General features: G+C 42.3%; 2 protein-coding genes across 5 annotated transcripts; one reads left to right on the top strand and one right to left on the bottom strand.

Moving 5' to 3' along the window:
* The first annotated feature begins 203 nt into the window (after nt 1-203).
* Nucleotides 204-16838, top strand: LOC311259220 (uncharacterized protein). Of its 2 annotated transcripts, none has more exons than XM_084356208.1 (11): nt 204-415; nt 4918-4983; nt 5293-5313; nt 5443-5718; nt 8341-8461; nt 8603-8778; nt 9050-9192; nt 9642-9789; nt 10377-10558; nt 10651-10731; nt 11471-16838. In XM_084356208.1, the coding sequence occupies exons 2-11, from the start codon at nt 4938-4940 to the stop codon at nt 12182-12184; spliced, it is 1908 nt and encodes a 635-aa protein (XP_084212334.1). In that variant the 5' UTR covers nt 204-415; nt 4918-4937; the 3' UTR covers nt 12185-16838. The 2 variants fall into 2 exon arrangements, with proteins under 2 accessions (XP_084212334.1, XP_084212333.1); XM_084356207.1 differs by having other exon boundaries at nt 205-415; nt 10651-10743.
* LOC311259221 (zinc-binding protein A33) lies at nt 14965-23278 on the bottom strand. 3 transcript variants are annotated; one of them, XM_084356209.1, is made up of 8 exons: nt 23253-23278; nt 22203-22330; nt 20339-20411; nt 19994-20089; nt 19607-19840; nt 18924-18946; nt 18646-18761; nt 14965-18564 (listed from the first exon to the last, which is right to left on the bottom strand). In XM_084356209.1, exons 2-8 carry the CDS (start codon nt 22244-22246, stop codon nt 18011-18013), a joined length of 1140 nt encoding a protein of 379 aa, XP_084212335.1. In that variant the 5' UTR covers nt 22247-22330; nt 23253-23278; the 3' UTR covers nt 14965-18010. The 3 variants fall into 3 exon arrangements, with proteins under 3 accessions (XP_084212335.1, XP_084212336.1, XP_084212337.1); XM_084356210.1 differs by lacking the exon at nt 23253-23278 and having other exon boundaries at nt 22203-22342; XM_084356211.1 differs by lacking the exons at nt 22203-22330; nt 23253-23278 and adding an exon at nt 20596-20614.
* Nucleotides 23279-23285: the final 7 nt, after the last annotated feature.

Raw genomic sequence — 23285 nt, 5'->3', positions numbered from 1 at the left:
GCTCATAATGTCTGGGGCTTAATTTGTTTACCGATGCATACCTTTGTGCTGAATCAGCATCCTCCTGTGGCTTGCCTCTCTAATACCTCATTAAACACACAAACTCCCCTCCTCACTGTCAGATGACTGTAGGTGTCCTTTTTTTTTTTTTTTTTATGGGGGGGGCGCAGGAGGGTGTCCGGTGTTTCCCGACTCGAGTCGAGTGGTTCCGAGTGCGAGCAGAGCCCGACATATTCTGAACATCTTCCAAATGTTGAGCCCGAGTCGTGAAGTGCTGCTCTTGAGGGGGGCGAGGTTGAGAGGGAGGGAGACGACGAGGGAGCAAACAGGCAGCAACCGCGCACATTTTCACCTCTGAACAGCATCCCGACATCCTCGCTGACTGCACCGCGAGCTCCGACACGGCCAATTAAAGGTGGGTGAGCGTGCGGCGCGCGGAATCTTTCTTTACCTAACATGCGTGTGTTTGTCCTACATCTGACTGGTGCGTGACGGGTTAAATTCTGCAGTTTTTCGGTTGATGCGCTTGTCGGCTGTCCCAGCCCGGAGGTGAGCTGATCAGACTTTGAGCCGTGAGGTTTTATCACCTAACACATAATGCTGTCAGTGTGGGATTGAGGTGTGAAGATATGTTTAATGACTGAACGCTGATGGGTGATGGAGCCTCGCCTTCATTAGACTCATGTTAATCCCAGCCTCCTGGTTGGACCCAGGTGCTTAAGAATATAATGCAGTTTTATTTTGTAGGATGCGAGATGATGTCAGGTGTGTCTCACTGCCTTACAGAGGCTTGAATTTAAGCAGGTGTGTTCAGCCTATAGTCCATCTGGATTGAAAACATGAGAAAATAAACTGTTATCACTCTTGCAATTTGTATTGTAATGAATATTATAAGAAAATGATATGTTTTATTTAATAGTCCTCTTATTGTATCCTTCTAAAGCTAGTATCTCTTTTTATAAGGAGGTTATCTGGTCCAAAAGGCTAAATGTTCTGTACTGTTAACACTTAAGAGCATCCATTATCTGACAGGAGGCTCCGGCCTGAAGGCTCTCGGGCTGTATGTTGCCTCCGCCTGCAGTGTGCTGCTCAGTGACTGTGGCCAGAGCTGCATGAAGGCCCAGCCACACGAGAGCAACGGCCGCATTATAATCTCATCCGTACCGAGAATGAATCCCACATCGTCCGTGCTGTCATCACAGTGTGTTTGTCAATACTGCACACTGCTCCGAGGCCCCTCCACTCCCCTGCTCCTCCTCCCTCATGTCCAGTGATTTTAATGAATCTGACAGGTGCAAGCAATATGGTGGAAACCTGTCTTATCCTTTAGTTCACTGCAGCCAGCTTTGGAGGGAAAATAGGTTGTCAGCTGCTGCAGGCTTCTTATCGAAGATGCATTTTAGAAATGATTTGGATTCTGTCTAGACGTTGGGAGACATTTTGGATCCCTATATTTGAAAATCTGAAGTTTAGCAGCAATGCATATTTGTTTGCAAGTGCTGCAGCTACAGCAAAGTAAACATTCAGCCATTTTCACATGTGTCTGTTGATGCAGCAATCATTTGTTTTCTTTCTGATGCCTCATGATTTATAAATGTCCAGTGCTCTGAGAAGAGGGTTCGACTTGTGCATCTGTTAATGTTTGTGCTCTCTTCTAACATGCCAGACCTCACCCCACGCAGTGTGATCTCTCCTCATCATCACTTGCGCAAAGAAATGGAGTAAAGTGAAAATGAAAGAGAAATGATGAAGGGTGAAGGCACAGAGGTTGCTTTGTAGGGTCCCCACATCTGCAGTCATTGAATGCATATCCGCCTCTTTAAAGCCCCGTGGACAAAGACCTGTCTGTCCTTCCAGTAAGTAGCGAGTTTGGAGTTTAGAAGGAACACAGGCACGGGCTTTGATTTCAGAGTGGGATGCACTGGCTTGGATTATATAAGATAAGGAGGAGGAGAAGGATGAAAGAGACATAATAAAAAGAGAAAGAGATCCTGCGAGAAACACAGGACGAAAAAGGGTAAATGACGGCGATGCAGTGAGATAGGGAGCCGAGTCAAACTGAGAAGACAAGATGTGGTGGAGAGAAGGCGAGAGATGATACAGAGCTGTCACACAGCGGCATAGAAAGTTAAGGAAGGCAGCAGAGGAGGACAGGCAGGCTTGATCCGGGTCGTGATGATGGTGAGAGAATGGTGACAGAAGTGAGAAAAGGGGAGAAATCAGGGATGAAAGAATGGAGAAGAAAATAAAGACTTGAGTGAAGCTAAGTGAAGGGAGAGCGAGTGAGGGGAGAATACCAGATGGCATGTGTGCTCATGGGTTACAGCCCAAAGGACAGTGTGTGAATATAAAGATATCTTATTGCATGTGTTTTCATGTGTTTGCATGTTTGTGCTCAGCGAGGCGGCCCCTGATTTGGCCTCAAATGCTCCAAATGAAGGAGATTTTAGATTTCTTGCTTCACAGATCTCGCATGGAAACAGCAGATTGTGGTGACTCCACAGGGCCTACTGCTGTGACAGATGGATACGGTTCACTTTTGTCTTTTTCTTCAGAGCCAGCCAATCCTGCATCTCACATGGCTGTAGCCTATTAATTAGACGCTGACAGCTACAGGGGTCAACAGTCTTGTTGTGTTTTAGTTGGAAGGTATGATCAGTTTACGATGCAGTGGCCTCAGATGAGAGTTCAAAGCATTATATGAAGGCAAAACATTCCCGAAACAAGGATGGGCACTGCAGTAATACAATTACAGTGTAATTTGAGTTATAGAGATGACTGTAGCAAAGGACGCTACTGGTGTGTTTGCCAAGAGACACTGTTCTGCGTGACGCAGCTTTGTTCCATATTTTGTTTCAGATACAATAAAATCAGTGGGCTTTTAGGCTCTCTGCCCGGATTGTGGCACGCGGATGAGGAAGATACAATGCAGAGGGTTGTACGAAGCCGTCTGCGAAACAGCAAATGTGGTTGTCAGATTATGACACTGTGAAATGTTAATTATTTTCATCAAAGAAACAGAGAAAAGGGCCTCTCTGCTGTTGCTCTTTCTAAAGTATGTTCATTACACAAAGACAGACAGGTGGCAGGCACGCAGGAAAGACGTGTGAGGACGGCTTAGTGCCTCATCATCTCCAGCCGGAGTAAGACGTCTTATTTTGAGACACTTTAATCTTTACTGCATGTTTATTAGCTGCTGCAAAGTGTGACTGCGAGCACTGCAGGTGTTCCCTCCCGGGCCCCTCCTGGGCTTTGTAAATGAAAAACAGCAGCAAAACGTCTTTTTATCGCAAACTCTCTCGATGTGCTGCTTCAGTTCATATCAGCGTAATCCCCTCTGTGTACAGATTCATCACGATTCTTCTCAGAAAGTGTCTTGTGGGAAAACAGATTCAGCCTGCAGCGCTTCTCATTCTGGACATTTCCTGTTGGAAACAGAGCGAGTCGTCACTACAATCTTTAAGATTCATGAATTATTCCTTTGTTTAAATTCAGGCACATAATCAATAGACAATCCCTGTCACTGATCCAAAGCCAGATGGCCCTGTAAACATGCACATACACTTAAAAGGAAAGGCAAATTTAAGACATCAGTCCGTCTTGGTGCGGCCTTTAAACAACACTAAATTTGACCCATAAATCTAAGCGTGGCCCTGATTTTAAACTGAGCTCAGGTATTATAAATTATAAAGAGCTTTCTCCACTTAAGTTGCACCACTGGCTGTTTTTTATATCTGATGTCCAATAATAATCTCCAGGAAATGGCAGATAAATTGAATTAATGGGGACTGCAAGATTCTCTGCAGATCTTCAGGGGAGGTTTTTTTTAGATTTTTAAGCTGATTAGATAGCCTAATTGAATTCTTAATGCAGCTTAAAGAACGTATACAGGACAAGATGAGAGAAAGAAAGAGCAAAAGAACGAAAAGAGAAAGAAAGAAGGACCCTTTGTGGTGTACAGATAACCTTGACTGCATGCTGTCTGACTGTGAGCACTGCAGGTGTTTCCTCCTGCTCCCCTCCTGGGCTTTTAAAATGAAAACCACAGGAAAGTTTCTTTTGGTCCAACCCCTTGATGTGTGGCCTCTGATGTCTCAGCACAGGAAAAAAAAAGCCATTCGCATCATCAATATCCCGTCAGTGCTGCAATTAATCAGGATTCGCCTCAGAAACCTTCACAGAGTCTTGTGGAAAATCATATTTTTGCCCTGTTCTCTTTCTTGTTTTGGACGTTTGTTTGAAGCTCACCTAAGCAAAGACTTTTTAAAGTAAAAGTGTGCTCTCCTGCTGTGGAAGAGACTTATGTCCTTCTTGAATCTTTATGAGAAAATGTCTAAACTATGAGGAATATTTTGAACTTTAAATTTGAGTTTGAGTGTCTTGGCACATATATCAGCAGGAAATCTTCATATTTCTATTTGGTGCTTATATCGACCTTGATTTAACGAACAACTGATTACATTTCGGTGGTGATCTGAGGATTTGAGCAAGGAAGGTTTTAATTGTATTTCTCAGCCAATATTGAACAACAGCAGCAGTCACAGCGCAGTCACAGAAGACAAACCTTTAGTGTTCCTTTCAAATTAAAAGTGACTGCCTGCTTTGGAAGAAAGCAAAACAACAAAATCAAACAAAGAAAGACTAAAGCACACTTTCAGTGTCAGTTTTGTGCCTCAGCGGATGCTTCAGTCATCACAGGGTGACATCATCCAGGGATGATGTCATGCAGCAGCTCCACTGTAAATAAGCAACAAGGTCAAGCATGATCTGTCACCTGCATACATCCTGAAGGGAACCAAACAGGTTGAAGTAAAAAAAAGAGTGATATACTGTATGTAAAAAAATAAAAAGGCAATACAATAATGTTTATAATGTTGACTTTCTTTGACAACATACATCATCCTGTTTTATTTCTAGAGACAAAAGAATCAGCCAAGATGGCGACAGTCAGTGTGATCGTCTTCGGCTTTCTGCTCGCCTCAGGTATGTTAAGAAAAATGAGTGATGCTGTTCCCGCTAACAGTGATCTGCTTATATGGAAACTGTCTTTCTTGGCATTTTTACTTTCTCAGGAAGCAATGTTTTATTTAGTAGTTAAGTTTGATGGTGCTCAATTTGCCTAATAGACAATCTGCTCAGTCATCCAGAGGAATATGTAAGAAAAAAGCCCTACAGGTAGAAAAACAATAACATTTCTGTTTGAGTAGAGAAGAAAAGGACTCAGACACTGTATTGCAATTTTGCATTATAGTTTTCACTTTTAATTGATATTTTCTTCGTTATTGTTTACAGCTCTTTCTGCCCCTGTGAAAGGTAAGACTTGGTGCACCAGTGCATCATACATAATTCTAAGTTATCTCATCAATTATAAAATATGAACCTTTCTTGACCTCTTATGTGTTTTACAATGCTTCCCCCATCTTCTGCCACCATATAATCCAGTCAATGAGGAGTCCAGGACCTTGTTCCACGGGGAGGATTTCCACATCATGCTGCCCTCACTCAACTTGGAGGTCACGTTTCGCAACAGGTCTGCTCCGCGGTCGCCCGATGTGGTCCTGATGCGGGAAGGCGCCCCGCACAACACTCGGGCCAAACTCAACCGCCACCTCAGCCACCTCGTCGTAGATGCTGTTGGTGAGGGGGACGAGGGAGTGTACACTGTGAAGAATCCAGACGACCCAGAGGACATCAAACGCATCACGCTCATAGTCCGAGGTACTGGATGACATCACAGGCAGAAAGTTGTGTTTCGCTATGAACACTAAGTACAGTGCATCTGGTGCTTTGGCGTGGTTTTAATTTAGAGCACTAATGGTTTTGTTTTGTCCATGTCAAATAAATAACTAAACTAGATTGACACTCAGTAGAGCGCATACCTCCACTATGGCCCAACAGTCCACTTTAATTCAATCAATCCTAATCCAATATCAAATATCTGAATCTGGATTTTTATTTAGATCAGCATCAAATTGTGCTTACTCATAGATACTTAAATACACCTGATTTTTTTCTTCAAGATCCTGTATTCCCTGAAAAATTGACTAAAATCTCGCCCTATCTCGCAATTTTAAAGAAAGTGCGAAAAATATCCTGAATCCGTCCCTTTTTCCAGATCTGCACCAAAGTTTAAGGAGGTCTATTTTGGACTGAGACCCATCCTCCATCCAAGTTTAGTGGAAATCCGTTCAGTAGTTTTTGTGTAATCCTGCTGACAAACCAACCAACCATTGGACACACATGCAAACACAATCTCCTTGGTGAAAGAAACTAAACTAAAATAAAATAAAATAAACCAAAATACACTAAAATAATACAAAATAAAATATACTAGACTAAATTAACTTATGGGAATTTCAAATCAAAACTCCAATTTAAAATCAGCTGGAAGACTTAAATTCTTCAAACTTAAAGGGGCAATATGTAAGAACTTAGATAAAAACATTTAACATTTTACTAAAATAGAAGAAGTAATATTTTTAATGTTATGACATTTATTGTTTTGCAGAGAAGTTAGCATGCTAACCAGCTAGCCCCAGCCCATCCCATTCAAAAGCTCCTGTATTAGTGGTGTAAACACCAACACACATCTGGTCCCCGAGCAACCAGTCCCGACGACTAGCTGCACAGCTAACTGAGCTAGCAGCGGCTACAGTTAGAAGCAGTTAGTGGTTACTCTGGTGATTTGCTGCTCCTTACTTGCTTTGAGCACCTTTACATTCATATTAGCACAAGTTCCTTTTGGATTCATGGATTCGATTGATACTAAATGATCAAGTTACAAGTCCACATAATAAACTTTACATTTAATAGCATTTATATCTATGAAATAGAAAAATAGTGGAAAATGTCCAGCACAACAGACATCTTTGGGGGATATTGGTCCAAAACCAAAAGGTATTTAAATTAAATGTACCTTTAAGAAGCTGGAACCTGTGAATTTGGGGCATTTTTGCTTTGAAAATGACTTTAAAGATAATTCAAATTACAAATATATATATATATAATATATATATATTTGACACCAATATATTTATGAAGATGGACTAATGGTTTAATCTATTATCATTTCAGCTCTAATTTCAAATGTCTAATGGGTTACATTAGTGGTGGAATGTAACTAAGTACCTTTGAACTGAGGTACTTTTAATCCATGACATATCAGAAGAAAATGATGTGATTTTTATTTCACTATATTCATTTGACAGCTTATTGTTCAAATTTTACTTAGCTCACATTAAAATCTTGAAAACTATGATATGTTGTTATGGATTAAACCACCTAACAGGACATAACATAGTTAAAATTAGCCCCACCTCAACAAACTACAGAAGTTAAATGCTTTTATATCCCAATAATGTGATATTAAATACTTTGACTTCAGGGAGGCCAGTTATCTGCATTGAATACTTGAAGACTACTTTAGATACTCAGAGTACATTTTATTACTGGGTTAGGGTTAGGGTTAGGACAAAATAATACTTTCAATGTATTTTGACTTTTACTTGGAGCCTTTTCACATTCCTCCACCTCTGGATGACATCAGAGCGACAACCACAGGATGAAGAATAAGCCTCTTATATCTGATCTGGAGTCAGAGTCAGGGTAGCGTAGGAGCTGACATTTCTCCCGCTCTAATCACGCAGTCAGCAGCCGGTAAACCTCTCAGTTACACATCCTGTTTGTCCTCGGAGTGTTACGAGTTGCAGCAATGTTGACTTTGGACTCTGACTAGTAATTCTGATGAGATTAGACACACAAACACAAACAGACGTGAGAGAAGGATGGAGTGATTCAAACATGCAAAGGGAGGAGTGGGCTCAAACCCAGCATGGATAAAGGCGACTGTAGCGTAGCAATATTTGGAAGATGTGCCATATGGAGGCAGAAATGTGCTGTGAGGTGATTCAGAGATGTGTGTGTGTGTGTGTGCTTGTGTGTGTGTTTGTGTGAGAGCACGCCGGAGCTGCCAGGCAGTAATTATGCAGCTCTTTAACCACCAACCCACTCCTTTCTCCTTTCCTCCCTGCTGTTTTCTTGTCTTTATCTTGTCTTTACTGTCCTTTCGGTTTGTTTCCCTACCCTTTCATTTGAGCTCCCCTGATATTTTTGGATCACTACTCTTTTCTCTGCAATCTGTCCCCCTTTTTGCCACATCTGTCAGGCCTCTTCCTCTCTCCTCCTCACCCCTATCTGTCCTTTCTCTCATTTTAAGTCCTCATTTTTCTCTCTCTCTCTCCCTCACTCTCTCATTTCCTTCACTTCTTTCTGCTTAAATACCAGTTTCCTGCCCACTGTAATTAACCTTGTTCTTTTTACCCCCTTGCTTTGACCGTTTAGATTGCTCCATCGAGCAGAGCATTAAATATGGCGGCGACTTCGATATTCTGCTGTTAGGGGTGACTCCTCCCATCACCCTGGAGTATAGGCCCATTGCTGTGGAGGCCAACCAGACGTCAAGGTAGCGTCAGCACAATTACACTGATATTTTAACCCAAGTGAATCTGTAATGACATTTTCCTAGCATGATGTATATCCACTCTGACACATGGCTCGGAAAATGTTGAGGAAAGTTCATCCTCTTTGACTTTTCCTCTCGCAGACCTGCTTTGGTGCTGCTGACCAGCACTGGGATGTCCAGGGATGGCTACCAGGGTCGAATCAGCGTCAGCGAGCGCCAGGTCACCCTCAGTGCCGTCACAGGTGCAGATGAAGGAAGCTACACTGTCAGAGATCTCGACGGTCACATCCAAAAGAAAGTGTGTCTCAACGTCAAAGGTGTGAGCACAAAATGAAGATGTCAGACAATATTTTTTCCTCTTCGATGCTTGACCTGTTTTAACTGACCAGCCTTTCCATCAGGATGTTGTTGTTGTTGTTTCCTTCCTAGTTATAACGCTCCTCTTGTCTATCATAATGGCTTTTTAAAGACCCAACGTTAATGGGCTCCAGCAGGCTAATGCATTTTAGATGATCCATTGGCCTGTAAAGAGAGCAGCCATGTATTTAATGTACGTCCTTCCTTCTTCTCTGTCTGTCTGTGTCTCAGAGCACCAAAACTTTCTGAAAGTGCCGTACGCCAAAAAACTGAAGATCAACCTGATACTCAACAGCTCCTTGGTGGACCTCTACTACACCCCAGACTCTGATAAAATAACCCGTCTGCTGCTGGAAAAAGGAAAATTTACAGATGTAACTGGAGCCTCTTATTTCTTGTGTAGTGTCATCACTGTTGTGATTATTTATTTTCTCCGGCAGAGAAAAGGGCTTTAACTTTTAAATCACTAAACAAGGGCGGCTGATATTACTATAGGTTGCATATAAGTCCTCTTTGAACAGCCTCTCTTTTCTATTGTTGGTTATTTACAGCTTGTGATTAAATAAATTATGTACCGTATTTACATTATGAAATGCACGAAAATGCATTTAAATTAAACAAATGATATGGCCAGGTAATGATAGATTTCATATTCAGCTACAATTGTTGCATTTCGTGCTGTTGATTAACTTCAGTCTTTTAACAGTTAACGTTGATTTTTGTGTTAATTCCTTTATTGCATTGTTCATTAAAGTTATATGTATCTTCCTGTTCAGTTTTTTTAAGTTAGGGGTATCAATGTGTTATCGTCTTTTCATTCCAGGCTCGAGCTGAACTGGGTCTCGAGGAACGTCTCTCTATGGAGGGTTCATTGGTTTTTCTGGATCAGGTCAGGGGTTCAGATGATGGCCTGTTCAAAATTACTGACATACTGGGATTCACTGTGTCCAGCGTCCACCTGGAAGTCCTACGTAAGGATGGGGATCGGGCAAATGCACTCAAAAAACTAACATGTACTCAGTGTTAGTAGTGAAGTGAAGTAGTAGTTTTTAAATGAATTTTATAATAACTTAGGTACCACAAAAACTTACTCAGTTTCTTAAGTTGTTGTTGATGATGAAGAAGTATAATGTTAATAATTGTAGTTGTTGAAAATGATCGGTATGATCACTCTATTCTCAAATATTTGGATGAATAATTTACAGAAAGTATCTGAATATTAATGTTTAGTTACTCAAATGCTTAAATTTTTTGTGTGAAATATGCTTAAATAATAGATCTCATTTTAATACAAAGTTAACTGTTGCATTTTTTTTTGACATTTTAGATTTTTGGCTCAACGATATATACAGTATATTATGTTGTGATAGCTGCTGATGGTACAGGAAAGTCTAGTGCCAAAATAGTTGTTTGATAGCTGAGAGAGAAAGCATAATCCCTGTGTTTTGTCTACTGTAGTAATGCACTGGAATTTCAACACGCCAATAAAAGGTCAGTTGAATTATTTACTCTCCCACTCCTGTCCCTCTCTCCCCTTTCCCACCATGCCTACATGCAGCCTACAAGCTGGAGTCGCTATATGTGGCCATCATTGCCCTGTTGGGCCTGCTGGTTTTCCTTCTGCTGGTTTGTCTGCTGTCCTGCTTGATCAAAGTGAAGAAGAGGGCCAAGAGGGCCGCTGCCTTGGAGAAGCTTGCCCAGAACGCTGGCAAAGAGGATGAGGGAGAGGCCTTCAGACAGGTTGGAGGGAAAACTGACAATGTGGTGATGATGATGATGATATTGTTGTCCTACTATAATAAGTGAATATTATTTCCTGTGCATCTTCACAGGTGGTCAAGAACATCACCAAACTCAGTGAGGAATCCAAGCATTCCCAGGCAGACACTACCGAGAAGTCTCAGAGCACTGAGGTGGATATTAAAGTGAGATCATGTCTTATTTCTGTTCTTCAAACTGAGTCTTTGAGAGGTTTTAATAATGTCTCCATGTTTATGCTGTTTTCTGCGTTCAGACAGCTGCAGCATATTCAGAACGCTGCTGCTAGAGTCCTCACTAAGATCAACAAAGTGGATCACATCAGTCCAGGTCTCAGATCTTTGCAGTGGCTTCCTGTGTGACAGAGAATTGTTGTTATTGGTTGATAAAGCCCTGAATGGTTTAAAGGTCCAAAATACATCTCTGACCTGCTGCTATGTTATGAACCGTACAGACCTCTCAGGTCTTCTGGGACAGGTCTGCTTAATGTCCCCGGAGTCAAAACTAAATACGGAGAAGCAGCATTCAGTTTTCTGCACCACATACTGTTACTGGAACAAACTCCCAGAACACCTGAGGTCTGCTCCAACCCTCAGTTCTTTTAAATCAAACCTTAAAGCTTTTCTGTTTGCCACTGCCTTTTATTGAATTAGTTATAATTACTGGGAGAGTTTACTCCTCTCTTGCACTGCACTATAACTGCACTCTGACTTTTATCCTCCTGTTTTAGCTTATTATTGTCTTCTATTTTGTTTTACTCTTCTTAAATCCTATTTGTATGCCCGTTCTATTGCCTTGTATGTCTGTTTTATCCTGTCTTTTTCTTTATTTTGAAAAGCATTTTGAATTGTCGTGTTGTTGAAACAACTTACCTTGCTGTCTGTTTGAACTCAGGGTCTGGAGGTTTCCTCTAAGGAGGTTGGGATAGGTAACCTAGAGACCAGTGATTCTGGCGTTGGCTTCAACACCGCCCTCCCACTGGACACTGACACCGATGCCCCTGATGCAACCTCCGAGTCTGTGGCTGTAACCCTCCCTGTTGTCCCTGAAACTAAACCAAGTCCACCATCTGCTGCTGAGGCCATGCCAAGCGCTCCACCAGCTATAGAAATAAAGCCAAGTCCAGTAGCTGAGACTAAAACATCCCCAGCGCTTGAGACCAAGAAAACCCCTGATCAGCCAGTAGAAGCAAAGTTGGAAATATCCCAACCAGCCGATGTTAAGCTCAGCCCAGCCCCCAGCCCTGAACCTAAGGCTTCACTAAGTCCAGCTGATCCAAAGCCTGCTGATCCTAAACCTTCACCTATCCCAAGCCCGGAGCCTAAACCAGCTGTTCCTAAAGCCACCACTCCAACACCTGAAAGTAAGAGTGCCCTGACCCCCACACCTGAGACCCCCAAACCAACCACACCAGAACCCATTACCAACGGTACACCTGAGCCAGGTCCGGATTCCAAACCAAGCCCAGATCATGCTGATATTATCGGAGGCTCGACTCCAAAAGCTGCTCCCCCTAAAACCCCTGAAGTGGAGCTGAAATCCAGTGGTGCCGCACTGGAGGCCAGCAAAGACGGCACTGTGGCTGAGGATTCAACCACCACCACCTGAGAACTGACCCCATAAAAATCCAAGGGAAGCCCTACAGATTTTCTCCATCTACCACCACTGTAGACAATCGAACACCCCCCTACCAAATAATGAAGAAACCACTGAAACTGGGGCGAGGACTTTGGTTTAACATGTCTAATGCCTGAACACAGTATTATCTTGATAACGGTATCTCACTTGTCAATAACTAACACATAACTTTTGAGACTTTCTGATTCTGAACAACTCCACACAACAAATGTGGCCTGTTGATTGTTAAACGTTTTAGTTGTATACACCTTGCCGCCTAATTTTTTGGTAAAACGGTCCGACTGCAAATTAAATCCTTGCAGAGTTTACAAATAAAACTCCACATAAGGTCTTTTCTAACATATTGAGGTAGCCTGAAAGGTTTACAATTCATTGAAACAAGAACATACCAGTCGCTCTTTGTTGACCTTAAAGGTATGCTATGCAGGATTTTATCAAAAAACAATGCATAGACTCATACAAAAGTAATCCCTCTCAATTATCACAACCCATTAAAAGTGTGTGGCGGTGTCTGTATCTACATACACCCTGCTCCATAAAGGGCAGGGTACATTTTAGTAATTATTTTAGTAAGTATTTTGCCCTGTGGAGGATGTTTCTGGGCGTCAACTTTTGGGCAGTGGTGTGTAGCTCCCAGCCAATAACAGCATCCAGGTTGACTCTATAAAAACATTGCAACCAGGTTACATTGCTGTCTCCGTCTCTCTCCTCTGCTCTCTGCTCTGTCTTACCGAGGACAGGGCTGAGCTACTCACACACAAGCACAGAGAGAAGTGAAGTGTGCACTTTTGGTTGCATCCACACATAATCTGGAGGATAGTGCGGAGATATTAGAAAAGAACGTTTTCGCTGCTTTGTTCTTGCTAACGCTGCTCCCTCTCGTCATTCACTATCTAGCTTGCTAGTCCACCGCTGCTCTCTCCCTGTGTTGACCATAGTGGCGGGGCGGAGGGACCAACTCTGAATGGTGTGTTTACAAATAGCAACTGAAAAATCCTGCGTAGTATACCTTTAACTAACTGTCGTTTCCCATCTAAATGGTCGTTCCTCTATCAGCATGTGGATAAAACAGACAAACTGCATGAAATTTTCAGCCAAACCTTCCTCTTGCCTTTTTATTGGACATTTAATGAAAGCCCTTTCGATCACATAAATGACGCTTATGTTGTTGGCATTTTGTACATAGCTTAATTGTGGGTGTTATACGCTTGTGCCAGTCCTCTGGCTTCAGAAACATGTGCAATACATTATCACATATAGAAAACAAAGATAAGTTTTGCACAACTTTAACCACACATGAAAACATACTAATACTACTAACCCCACTATTTAAAGCTTCTCAGATTGAGATTCTCTGTGGATATCTCAGATGATTAACCTGTTTTGCAGCCTGATCGTGAAAGTTCGGATTGACTACTTCACTGTCTTTAATCTGGACGGCTCTATTAAAATCTGAAAGTTTATTAGGCTTCAGACGCTTAATGGGACCACCATATACCCGCTGTACGTTGGGCTTTTCAAAAGGTGAAATACTGAATGAAAGTGTCTGGTAAATTCAAAAAGAACATGTTTGTGAGTTTCTTTGTTTTTTTCTTTTCATTTTCCACGTCTTGACTACTTTCAGGCTCTCCTTTTGTCTTTCATTCATTCTTTGATCCTTTCTATTTCCCTTCCTTCTTTCTCTCCTTTCCCTTGCTAGGCATTTCTAATTACTTAAAGCAACATTGGATTTTTTTGCAAATTGGCATCCCCTTTTCTCATGTTAGTGTTGTCTGTCAACATCCTATTCGGTCTTTTCAGCTATGTCAAGATGTCCGTTGAGGCTGCTGAGTCCAGTTCCGTTGCCTGCTCTCTGGTTTTGGTGCACATTCCCTGTTTCGGACCTGAAGACCTCCTCCTACCGGTGGTCCAAAACTCCTGTGCTAGTTGTGTAAACACGAACACTCAGTTCAGTCCGGCTATCTGAGCTAACTCGCTAACCGTGGCTACAATTAGGATTGACTTAAGCAGCAAGTAAAGCAATCTATCCATCAGGAAATACAGTAAATCAACACACAGAGGCAGAGTTGCCTCAGATCATAAGAAGGAAAACCAGAAAACATTTTCTCCATATCCAGTTTCACCAACATAGTGGTGGTGTGTAGTAGAGGAGACCATAACTGCCCATCCAAGTCATACAGACCAGATGAGGCGTTCGGAAGGCATTGTAGAGATGCCAGTAAAACAGTGACATGGTGTTGCTTTAAGTACTTGTGAACTTTGATCGTCTGAAGTTTGGCATCTGGTTGATCATTTATGCCTAGCATGCTTAACTCTCCAAAATACTCCTTAGAGGCCTTTATCAATGCCACAACATCGTCTGTCCAGAGCTGTTCTACGTGAGTTTGGAGATATGTGGATGTTAAGTCAACACAAATTCATCTTAGCTGAAGCTCTTGTATGGTACAGAGGAGGTGTGCAGAAAAATTGTAGTGTTACAAAATGCATGTCTCTACCTCATGTTTTAACCGACCACTAGGAAACCAATGACCACTGAAATCAACAAAAAGCATTTTGGATTTTTTAGAGAAGCACAAAATGGCAGCCATGAAAATTCAATTAAATGAAATGTAGGAAAATTGTAAGCAGTACATCCGTCTACAACCAACTGCCCTTTCTTGGTAGCTTTCCTAAACTAATCGATTTTTCTTACAGACAGATTAATATCAAGCGATATGTCAGCGTTTTAAAAAAGCCATAAGACAACATAGGTTTAGATGTCAGATTTGATACAAAGATTATTAAACATGATATATAAACTAAAACAAACAAAAAAAATTAAAGGGGCCTCGATGTTAAATAGACAGTATCAGATAGTCAACTGTATTACACATGGACAAATGCATTATAATGTAAAACACTGAATATGCCTAATTTCTTGCCTGGATCTTTGAAGGAACCACAAACCCATTTTGGCATTACTAAAAATTTTCTTTATACATTCAGTATATACGCACACACACAGACACACAAACCTGACACACACATTCCAGCCTTGTAAATATTGCATGTGTACGCCAGTTTAACCCCCTTAAGGCTGAATGTTTTTAGTGTATAGAACGGTTGTTGTATTATACTTAAAAATAAAAAAGTAAACTAATTTAAATTTCTCACCAACATTAAATCCAGAATATAAAATATATACACATACATTACTATGTACTATAAACACTAATAATCACTAACGTCTTGAACTAATTTAACAACCAAATATTGTAAAAAAAAAATCTATCAAAACTATATTAGATCTTTTTAGATCAATTATCTGCTGTTATTGCCATTCCAACCTGATGATACCCACAGCATACAGTATCTCTCACAGTATTTACATGTTGTATTAAGCTGTTTAACCTGTGTCACTTAAAGCATTGACTGCAGCATGCCCACGACATTTTATTGTCCTGAAGTTGTGTCTGTGTGTGTGACCAGAGGAGTGGTGTTTTAATGTGACCCTCACTGTGTGTTTGGGATTTCTGTGTTTGTATTATGCACATAATGTACGAGTGTGAATGATTTATGACTGTGTTTGCCGATATAGTCTATGCATATGCAGTTTGTACAGAATGAAACAACTGTGCTTTACGTGTGCTTCTCCATCTGTCGTGAGTAAGGTATTCATGTGCCTGCTTAAATTGTCTCGCAATGTGAAGAAAACAAGTGCTGTGTTCAAGTCATGAGTGTGAATGTGTTTGAAGCCACGAAATATTGTAAAAGATATTGTAACTTTGAGATGTCTGAGTGAGTCCTGTCTTTGTTTAGTGCCTAAAAACATGTAGTGGATAGTTGGCCTGTTTTCTGGCATTAGCCGACACTCCTAATGGCACCTTTATCTCGCTAGGTATTCACAGGTGTTGAAAGCCGTTTGCACACCACTGACTGGCCTATGACATGCTTATGTGTAGAAGATATGTGACTTATTGTATGAAGACTGGTTTCCAAGAGGATTCTGAGTAGCATAAGGAATGATGAGCGTGCTCTATTTGTAAGCGAGGGTGTTTTCCATTTCATTTATCAAGACACGGTTCAGAGTATGTGAGTGAATTCATGATAGCAGCAGATGAATGACGGAGCATTGTGTGGCTAACCCTCAGGGTTATGTTGTGGCAAGCAATTGATGAGGGACTGCTAAAACAGCATTTTCGTGCACCACCACTTCTGTATATTGTCAGCGATTGTAATACCAAGCCACTCAGAGTGAGAGAGGCAGATAGTGTGTGGTGGGCAGGGGAAGCCTTTGGTTTACATGTTACCAGCATCTCAAAGAGGGGTCAGTCTAGTGGGATTGGAGTAATTACATCTAACTGGTGCCAGAGGGATTCTAGTTTCTTACCCACTTCTGATAACCCACTAACAGGAACCACTACTTTCAATACCACTGGCACTTCCTGCACTATGTGAGTTGTCTCTGCCCTGATCCTCTCTGTTTACTTCTGCTGTTCTGGCCTTGGTGTGGTGTGACATCCCACATGTTCTCTCTGTACTCCCTTTTTGCACAACACTTCACACAGATGTTTTGTAAAGAAGACTAGTTTTTTCTTTATTTCATGTCTAAAGGAATACTAAGAATAAACAAGCGATTATGACATTTGCTGTCCTGCTGTCTTTGTTTTCTCAGAGCAACACACTTACAGAAGGACAGTTCTGTCTCAGAGCTGTCCATCCCATCTCGCAGTGAGTCATCTCACTCAATGTCAGCCATCAGTTGTTCTCAGTGTCACGCGCCACTTTCTCACCCTTCAGGCCGTGCGTGCCATTAATCCCACTTGTTTTGAGCGGCCAGAACCTCGCCAGGACACATCAGCGCAGAGCAGGGACAGCAGAGATATTTATAAACAGGCCAAAGGTAACAGCATAATGCTGTTAGCACCTGTCATAGACTCTGAAGCTCCAGGCTGGCTGCAAATTACAACCTTCCTCGTGCTTTGTTTTCCTCTACACTTATAAATACATACATACATTAGCTCAGGATATATTTGAAGCATCATATTTCACCACATTTATTTCCTCAAACTCTAAAGCATTCAAGCATTCAAGCAATCACAGTAACAGAACATTAAAACAAATGTATTTAATGTAGACTTCCTCTATTTACAACACCTCCTCAGTAAATTATAAAAACATTGTATACTAATAAGGGGTGCGACTAACCATTATTATTATTATTATTATTTTAATCAATTGTTTTGTCTATAACACGAAAGAAAATAATGAAAAATGTTCATCATGACTTCCCTAAAATTGGAGGCAGTGTCTTCAAATGTTTTGTTTTGTTCCAAACCCAAAAATATTCTGTTTATTTCAACAACAGATAAAAGAAAAGCAGTTCATCTTTCAATTGGAGAAGCTGGAACTAGTGAATGTATGACATTTTTCCCTGAAATGGCACAACACAGAAGTTCACCAGAACCCCTTTAATTGATCATCAAAAGGTCAGTCCACACTTTGGCAGCCACAGTTTTTGCCCTATAGGAGGCTGAAACTTGGCAGGGAGGTCAAGGGTGTGTGTGTGTGTGTGTGTGTGTGTGTGTGCTCATGCCAACAGACTAAAAGGAGGCATGCCAGTGGGAGTGGTCTAACTTCTGAACTGATTTATGACCGAAACAGTCCAGTGTTTGTGAGGTTGTGCGTGTGTGTGGATACTTTGATGCGTGGTTGAATGCAGCAAGTACAAATACACGCTTGTTTAGCCAATGTTTTCAGCTTGAAATGTGATAATAATTCCACAAATATAAGAGTCGTACTGGTACGTACTACTTATCATAGCGAAGGGTTAAAGATCTTAAGTGCGGCCGTGTTATTCCCATCATCTGTGTCACATGGATTATAGAAGGGGAACAGAGGAACCATGACCGTTTCCATTGTGAAGGTATAGATTGGCGCCATGGTAATAGCATTATAGAAAGACACCTCCTCCTTTTCACAGTCTAAGAACACACCGATGCGGACAAGACGGACAGATACGTTGACCTTGGTGGGCTTCGGATCGGTGCAGGCCAAGACAGATCCTCCCTTCAGGGCCAGGGTCCAGAGGCCACCGGAGGTTCCCGTAGCAGTCGTCTCCCCTCTTGGAACATCATCTTGTGCCACTCCCAACCTCCATGCTGTCTTATGCCCCACCTCCACCTCCCAGTAGTGTCGCCCTGTGGTGAAGCCCTGACGGCCAAACACGCAGTAATAATAATGGAAGCGCCGTGGGTTGGGCTGGCAATCCGTCGTGTCCTTATCCTCCTCAAACCACACTGAGGTGCAAGACTCGGACAGGGACAGCTTAGGGTGGGCTGTGTCGGGGTCAAAGGTCACTGATGTAATATCTGTAGGCAAGTAGAGATTAAGTAAGGTGAGCTTTGTTGTTGTTTTGCATGTGTTCTGTCAAATTAGATACATGAACATACTTGGGTAAAGGCAGCTTTTCATGTGCTTCCATATCCTGTACTGTATGGGCCCCACAAACTGACCGGAGCGCACCTCAGTGTCCACCTCCGCTGGAGGAACGAAGCTGACCTGAGACCTGCTTGGACAAAATGGGAAGAGGGGAGGAGCAAATGATGAATTGCAGTGTCACACCACAGTGAGGATTATGAAGATGGATTCATGTGCAGAAGTGCCAAGGGTGCATATACACAGGAGTAATGAGGTGTGGGGGAAACAGTTAGTTTGATGGAACACTTGCCTTTTTATGAGATCTTGAATTTCCTGCAATGAGAGAGACAGTTTAGGAAAGTTTGTTGTATTTGCTTAAAAAGGATGGCGGTGACATTCGTCTTGGTTTGGACTCCCAAAATGCAGGCTGCCAGGCCGCCTTATACTGTCCGTTCCTATTTGCTGACCAACGCATTGACTGCCTTCTGTCCTTTCACTTTCAAATGAGAAATTGATTTTGACCTGCAAAAGCAGGCAAGTCAACTGTTTAGCCAATCAATGCCTATAATTGATCAAATAAGTGCCGGTGAAGAGGCGCAGAACAGGGTTGCACTGCAGCTCTGGGAACCTGCAGAGTCACATGGTTTCCCAGCAGCTCTGCGTTCCAAGGAGTCCAAACAGAGGGAACAGTTATAAACAGTTATTTCAATCACAAGTAAGGTATGTAATGTTTTGTTCCAGGCCCGAGAGAGAGCTGACAGTGGCTCTGGGTGAACCCAAGTGTGGCTCTGCCGTTGTGCACAGAACTTTCCAGAATGTTTTTTGGAAGGAGGCCAAACTATTCTCCACCTCCTCCTCTGTACCCACTCACACATCAGCTCACCCTCCAGTTTACATCATCCCCATCACCGCACCCCTGCCTTTTACAGCTACAGTAAATTCAAGCCAATAATGAGCCAAACGTCCGTGACAGTCCTTTTTTAGCCTCCTCACTTTGAGCAGTTTCGGACTGTCCTCCTCAGCCAGTTTGCTGTTGAGCACCGTGATGGCTCTCTCCAGGTCCCTCCCTTGCTCGGCTATTTTCTTCTCTCTTTCCTTCAGCTGCTTCAGTTGTTTCTGTCTCTCCCTCCGCAGTCGCTCCAGGTCCTTACACTCCTCATCATCCAGGAAACGATGGAGGTTCTCAAACTCGGCTCTGATTTCTCGTTCCAGGGTATCAAAACTGCTCTGAAAGACGGGACAGGAACAAGGGTGTGACAACAAAGACAGTGTGTAGACGTGACAATGTACTCATTTATTTTGTTTTAAACTGAAATTATTGTGTATGAAAGAGTGTATTTCTGCAAAGGATAGGGATTATTAATAATGCAGCAACGGTACCTCTACTTCCACCGACTCTATGTACGTCTCTCTCTCTGCCTCTCTGCACTCATCAACCTCGTGCTTGATTCTTTTAATAGCCTGGATAAGCTTTTCCTGTAACACACAAACACACACACACACACACACACACACACACACACACACACACACACACACATACACACACACACATTGGAAAAAAACCCCACATAATAGTAATAATAGTAAAGAACACATCAGTTTATTCGCCTATAAAATACGAACAAAGTCAAATCAATACGGCCACAATATGAGTGAAAATGTATCTCATGTCAGCCGTTCTACAAACAGCAGCAGGTGGAGACCATAAAACATGAAGCCTACCTTGTGATCGCTTAGAAGCCGTTTACTGCAGTTGTTGTTGGTGTCTTTGGCGTGGTTTCGGTACATTCCAGTTCTGCAGGAAAATTTGACAAAAACAGAAATCGGGAGGACTCTTGAGAAAGCGCAACAAAAGTGATGGAGGGACCGAGAGGGAGGGACAAATCAGAGTACATGAAAAGCACAACAATACAGACAGGGAGAGGGAGAGAGGGAGAAACACACAGACTACGGTGACTAATAGAGCAACAAGGACATACATCCAAGCAGAAAATTAACTAGAGAAAAGGTATTGACAAGCACAGATCAGTATCCGCAGCCTGACTTGAGGATATATGGATCCAATAAAGGTATAGAGGAGAGAAAGGAGGAGTGCAGATGACTGTAGTTGCCAGGAGGGCTTGCTGGCTGGCTGGTTGGTAGGCTGGGAGCAGCGATTTATGGCAGCCGACACATAAGAGTCTATTTTTGTCTGCCAGTGTCTTTGGAAACAAAGAAGAATCTGGTGGTGGAGAGCGGCAGCCAGGCAGTCAGTCAGATATAGCGTTTCATATTGGCAGTTGTTTTGCCTGGAAGGGAGACAATGCGTGTTTATTTTTGATAGGTGGCTCTCAGTGTCTGGGGGTGTGAGAGGAGCCAGTGTGGCGGCTATGAGCAGTCACACTGCTTGATTAAAGGATGCTGTTCGGGTATCCGCACCCTGCTGGCTTCATATTGTCTGAGAGGGGGAGCACTGTTTCTAAACGTACAGTCAGCAGTTCTGCTCCCCGCTCCACTGGGGGTTCATATCTGCATCCCAATGTCTGAACATAAGTCTCTTTTTTCGACCGACTGCTTCACATCCACACTTTTAATATCTCTACCTCTGTTTTTGTCTCCCCCATCACCCCCACACACAGAGACACACACACACAGGGGGGTCTGGCTATGGGTACAGTGCACTGAAGCAGCATTACTCATCTCTGAAAATGTTCCTCATCTATAATTCATGGTGCCCGGTCCTGGCAAGTGACTGCGCTGAGCTGAGGTTGAGCTGCAAACACCAGTGCACTACAGTATGCGGCAGGTGGAGGGGACACCGACAGGATGATTCAATAAAGCACAAAGGCCCACTGGATTAAGTCATGGAGGCGTGCCCAGCAATAACTGACTGAGAATCGAAGCAGCTGTTAATTAGTGTTGGCTATTACATTTCAACTTAATGATCTGTCTTTAATTCAAAAGCTAATTATAGGATGTAAGTCAATCCTCATATTGACGCATGTGAATTTGAATTGAGTTTGACTTTTTATAGTGACAGACAGAAATATAATTATGTATTACAGTTTACTGCTAGATAAAGGCACAGACACATAATAGGATATATATAGAAATTTAGAAAAGGTCGCACTTAATTACAGCAGTGTAGTCAATGGTTCAGCCTCAAAAAACTCAAAGCTCAAACACAAGCTCCAAGACAGTGTTGTTGGAAAAGTTAGACATCCAAGCCCTGCAGCTCCTCATGGGAGAGATGCCAGAAGATGTTAAGAAGACGCAGTTAATGACCAACTGCTGTGCTAACCTCAAAGGAATTAAATAACAACACCCCACTCGAGTGGTGTTGCAGGAGAGCTGAGCGTGAGGCAGAGGACAAATAGCAAGCTTTGGGTGGGTGTGTGCAAAAGATATGCAGAGGACCTGGGGGTTATTAATATCAAGCTGAGCCCAGCAGTAGCCTGGTGATTCCAGAGGCTGAGTCATGGACACACTTAACACCCCTGATAGACATGTACATGGTGGAGTTTAGGTGGTCAGAGAGAGGGAAAGTCAATCTGTTAACAGCTTTTTCAGTTCATGTATGAGAGCGCTACTCTCAGTATGTACATACTGATGGGTGAAATGATAAAGAACATCAGGCAACTGGAGCTGCATTTTATTTCCAGTTCCAGAAAGTTGTTGGATGAAATCAAATTATCTGGGAGTCTTCTCGGTGGTAGTGCTCATCGTGGCTCTGCACTGGTTGGAAGAGAACAAACCAGGAGACACTTTAATCTGCTGCGATTCTCTTTCAGGTCTTAAGAGCCTGAGATCCTTCATTTCCAGCTGGCAACTCAATTTATTTCAGATTTATTCAGCAAGGTTTGTCAATTCTTTTTGGGTTCCTGCAAATGTAGACCTGGAGGAAGGTGGAAAGGAAAGATCTACAGAGCTGCTGTAGGATTACAAATATTAAAGGTGCAATATGTAACCATTTTATCATATTTACTGTCAGATACTGTTCCCCCTCTGTTCAATATGAAAGGACGCTCACACATCTTTCAAATTCATACTCCCGACTTCTTTCCCCACAACAGATAAGTCCTGTGATTTTCAGGCTGATATCATTAAATTTGACCATTTACAACAGGGGGAACGCATCCTGACAGCTTGCTGTCAGATACTGTTCCCCCTCTGTTCAATATGAAAGGACGCTCACACATCTTTCAAATTCATACTGCTGACTTCTTTCCCCACAACAGATAAGTCCTGCGATTTTCAGGCTGATATCATTAAATTTGACCATTTACAACAGGGGGAACGCATCCTGACAGCTTGGAGTATTGCTGTCAGATACTGTTCCCCCTCTGTTCAATATGAAAGGACGCTCACACATCTTTCAAATTCATACTGCTGAATTCTTTCCCCAGAAGAGATAAGTCCTGTGAGCCTCCTTTCCTATTGAACAGAGGGGGAACAGTATCTGACAGTAATACTCCAAGCTGTCAGGATGTGCTTTACCTGCTATAATGGAGCTGGATTTAAGACAAATATGATAAAATAGCGATTTATATTTAGCCTATGAATGAATGAGCATACTTTCTTCCAAAAGTCCATAATATTCAAAATGTAAAGTCTCTCACAAATATAATATAAGTATATATGTCTATGGATACAACACCTGTTCACATTTCGATGCAGAAGATGGCGCTGG

Source organism: Pagrus pagrus, assembly GCF_965226575.1.
Source record: "Pagrus pagrus genome assembly, chromosome: 7".
NCBI classification, from domain to species: domain Eukaryota; kingdom Metazoa; phylum Chordata; class Actinopteri; order Spariformes; family Sparidae; genus Pagrus; species Pagrus pagrus.
The sequence above is the reverse complement of the archived record's forward strand: the minus strand, read 5'-3'. Positions and strand labels throughout refer to the sequence as shown.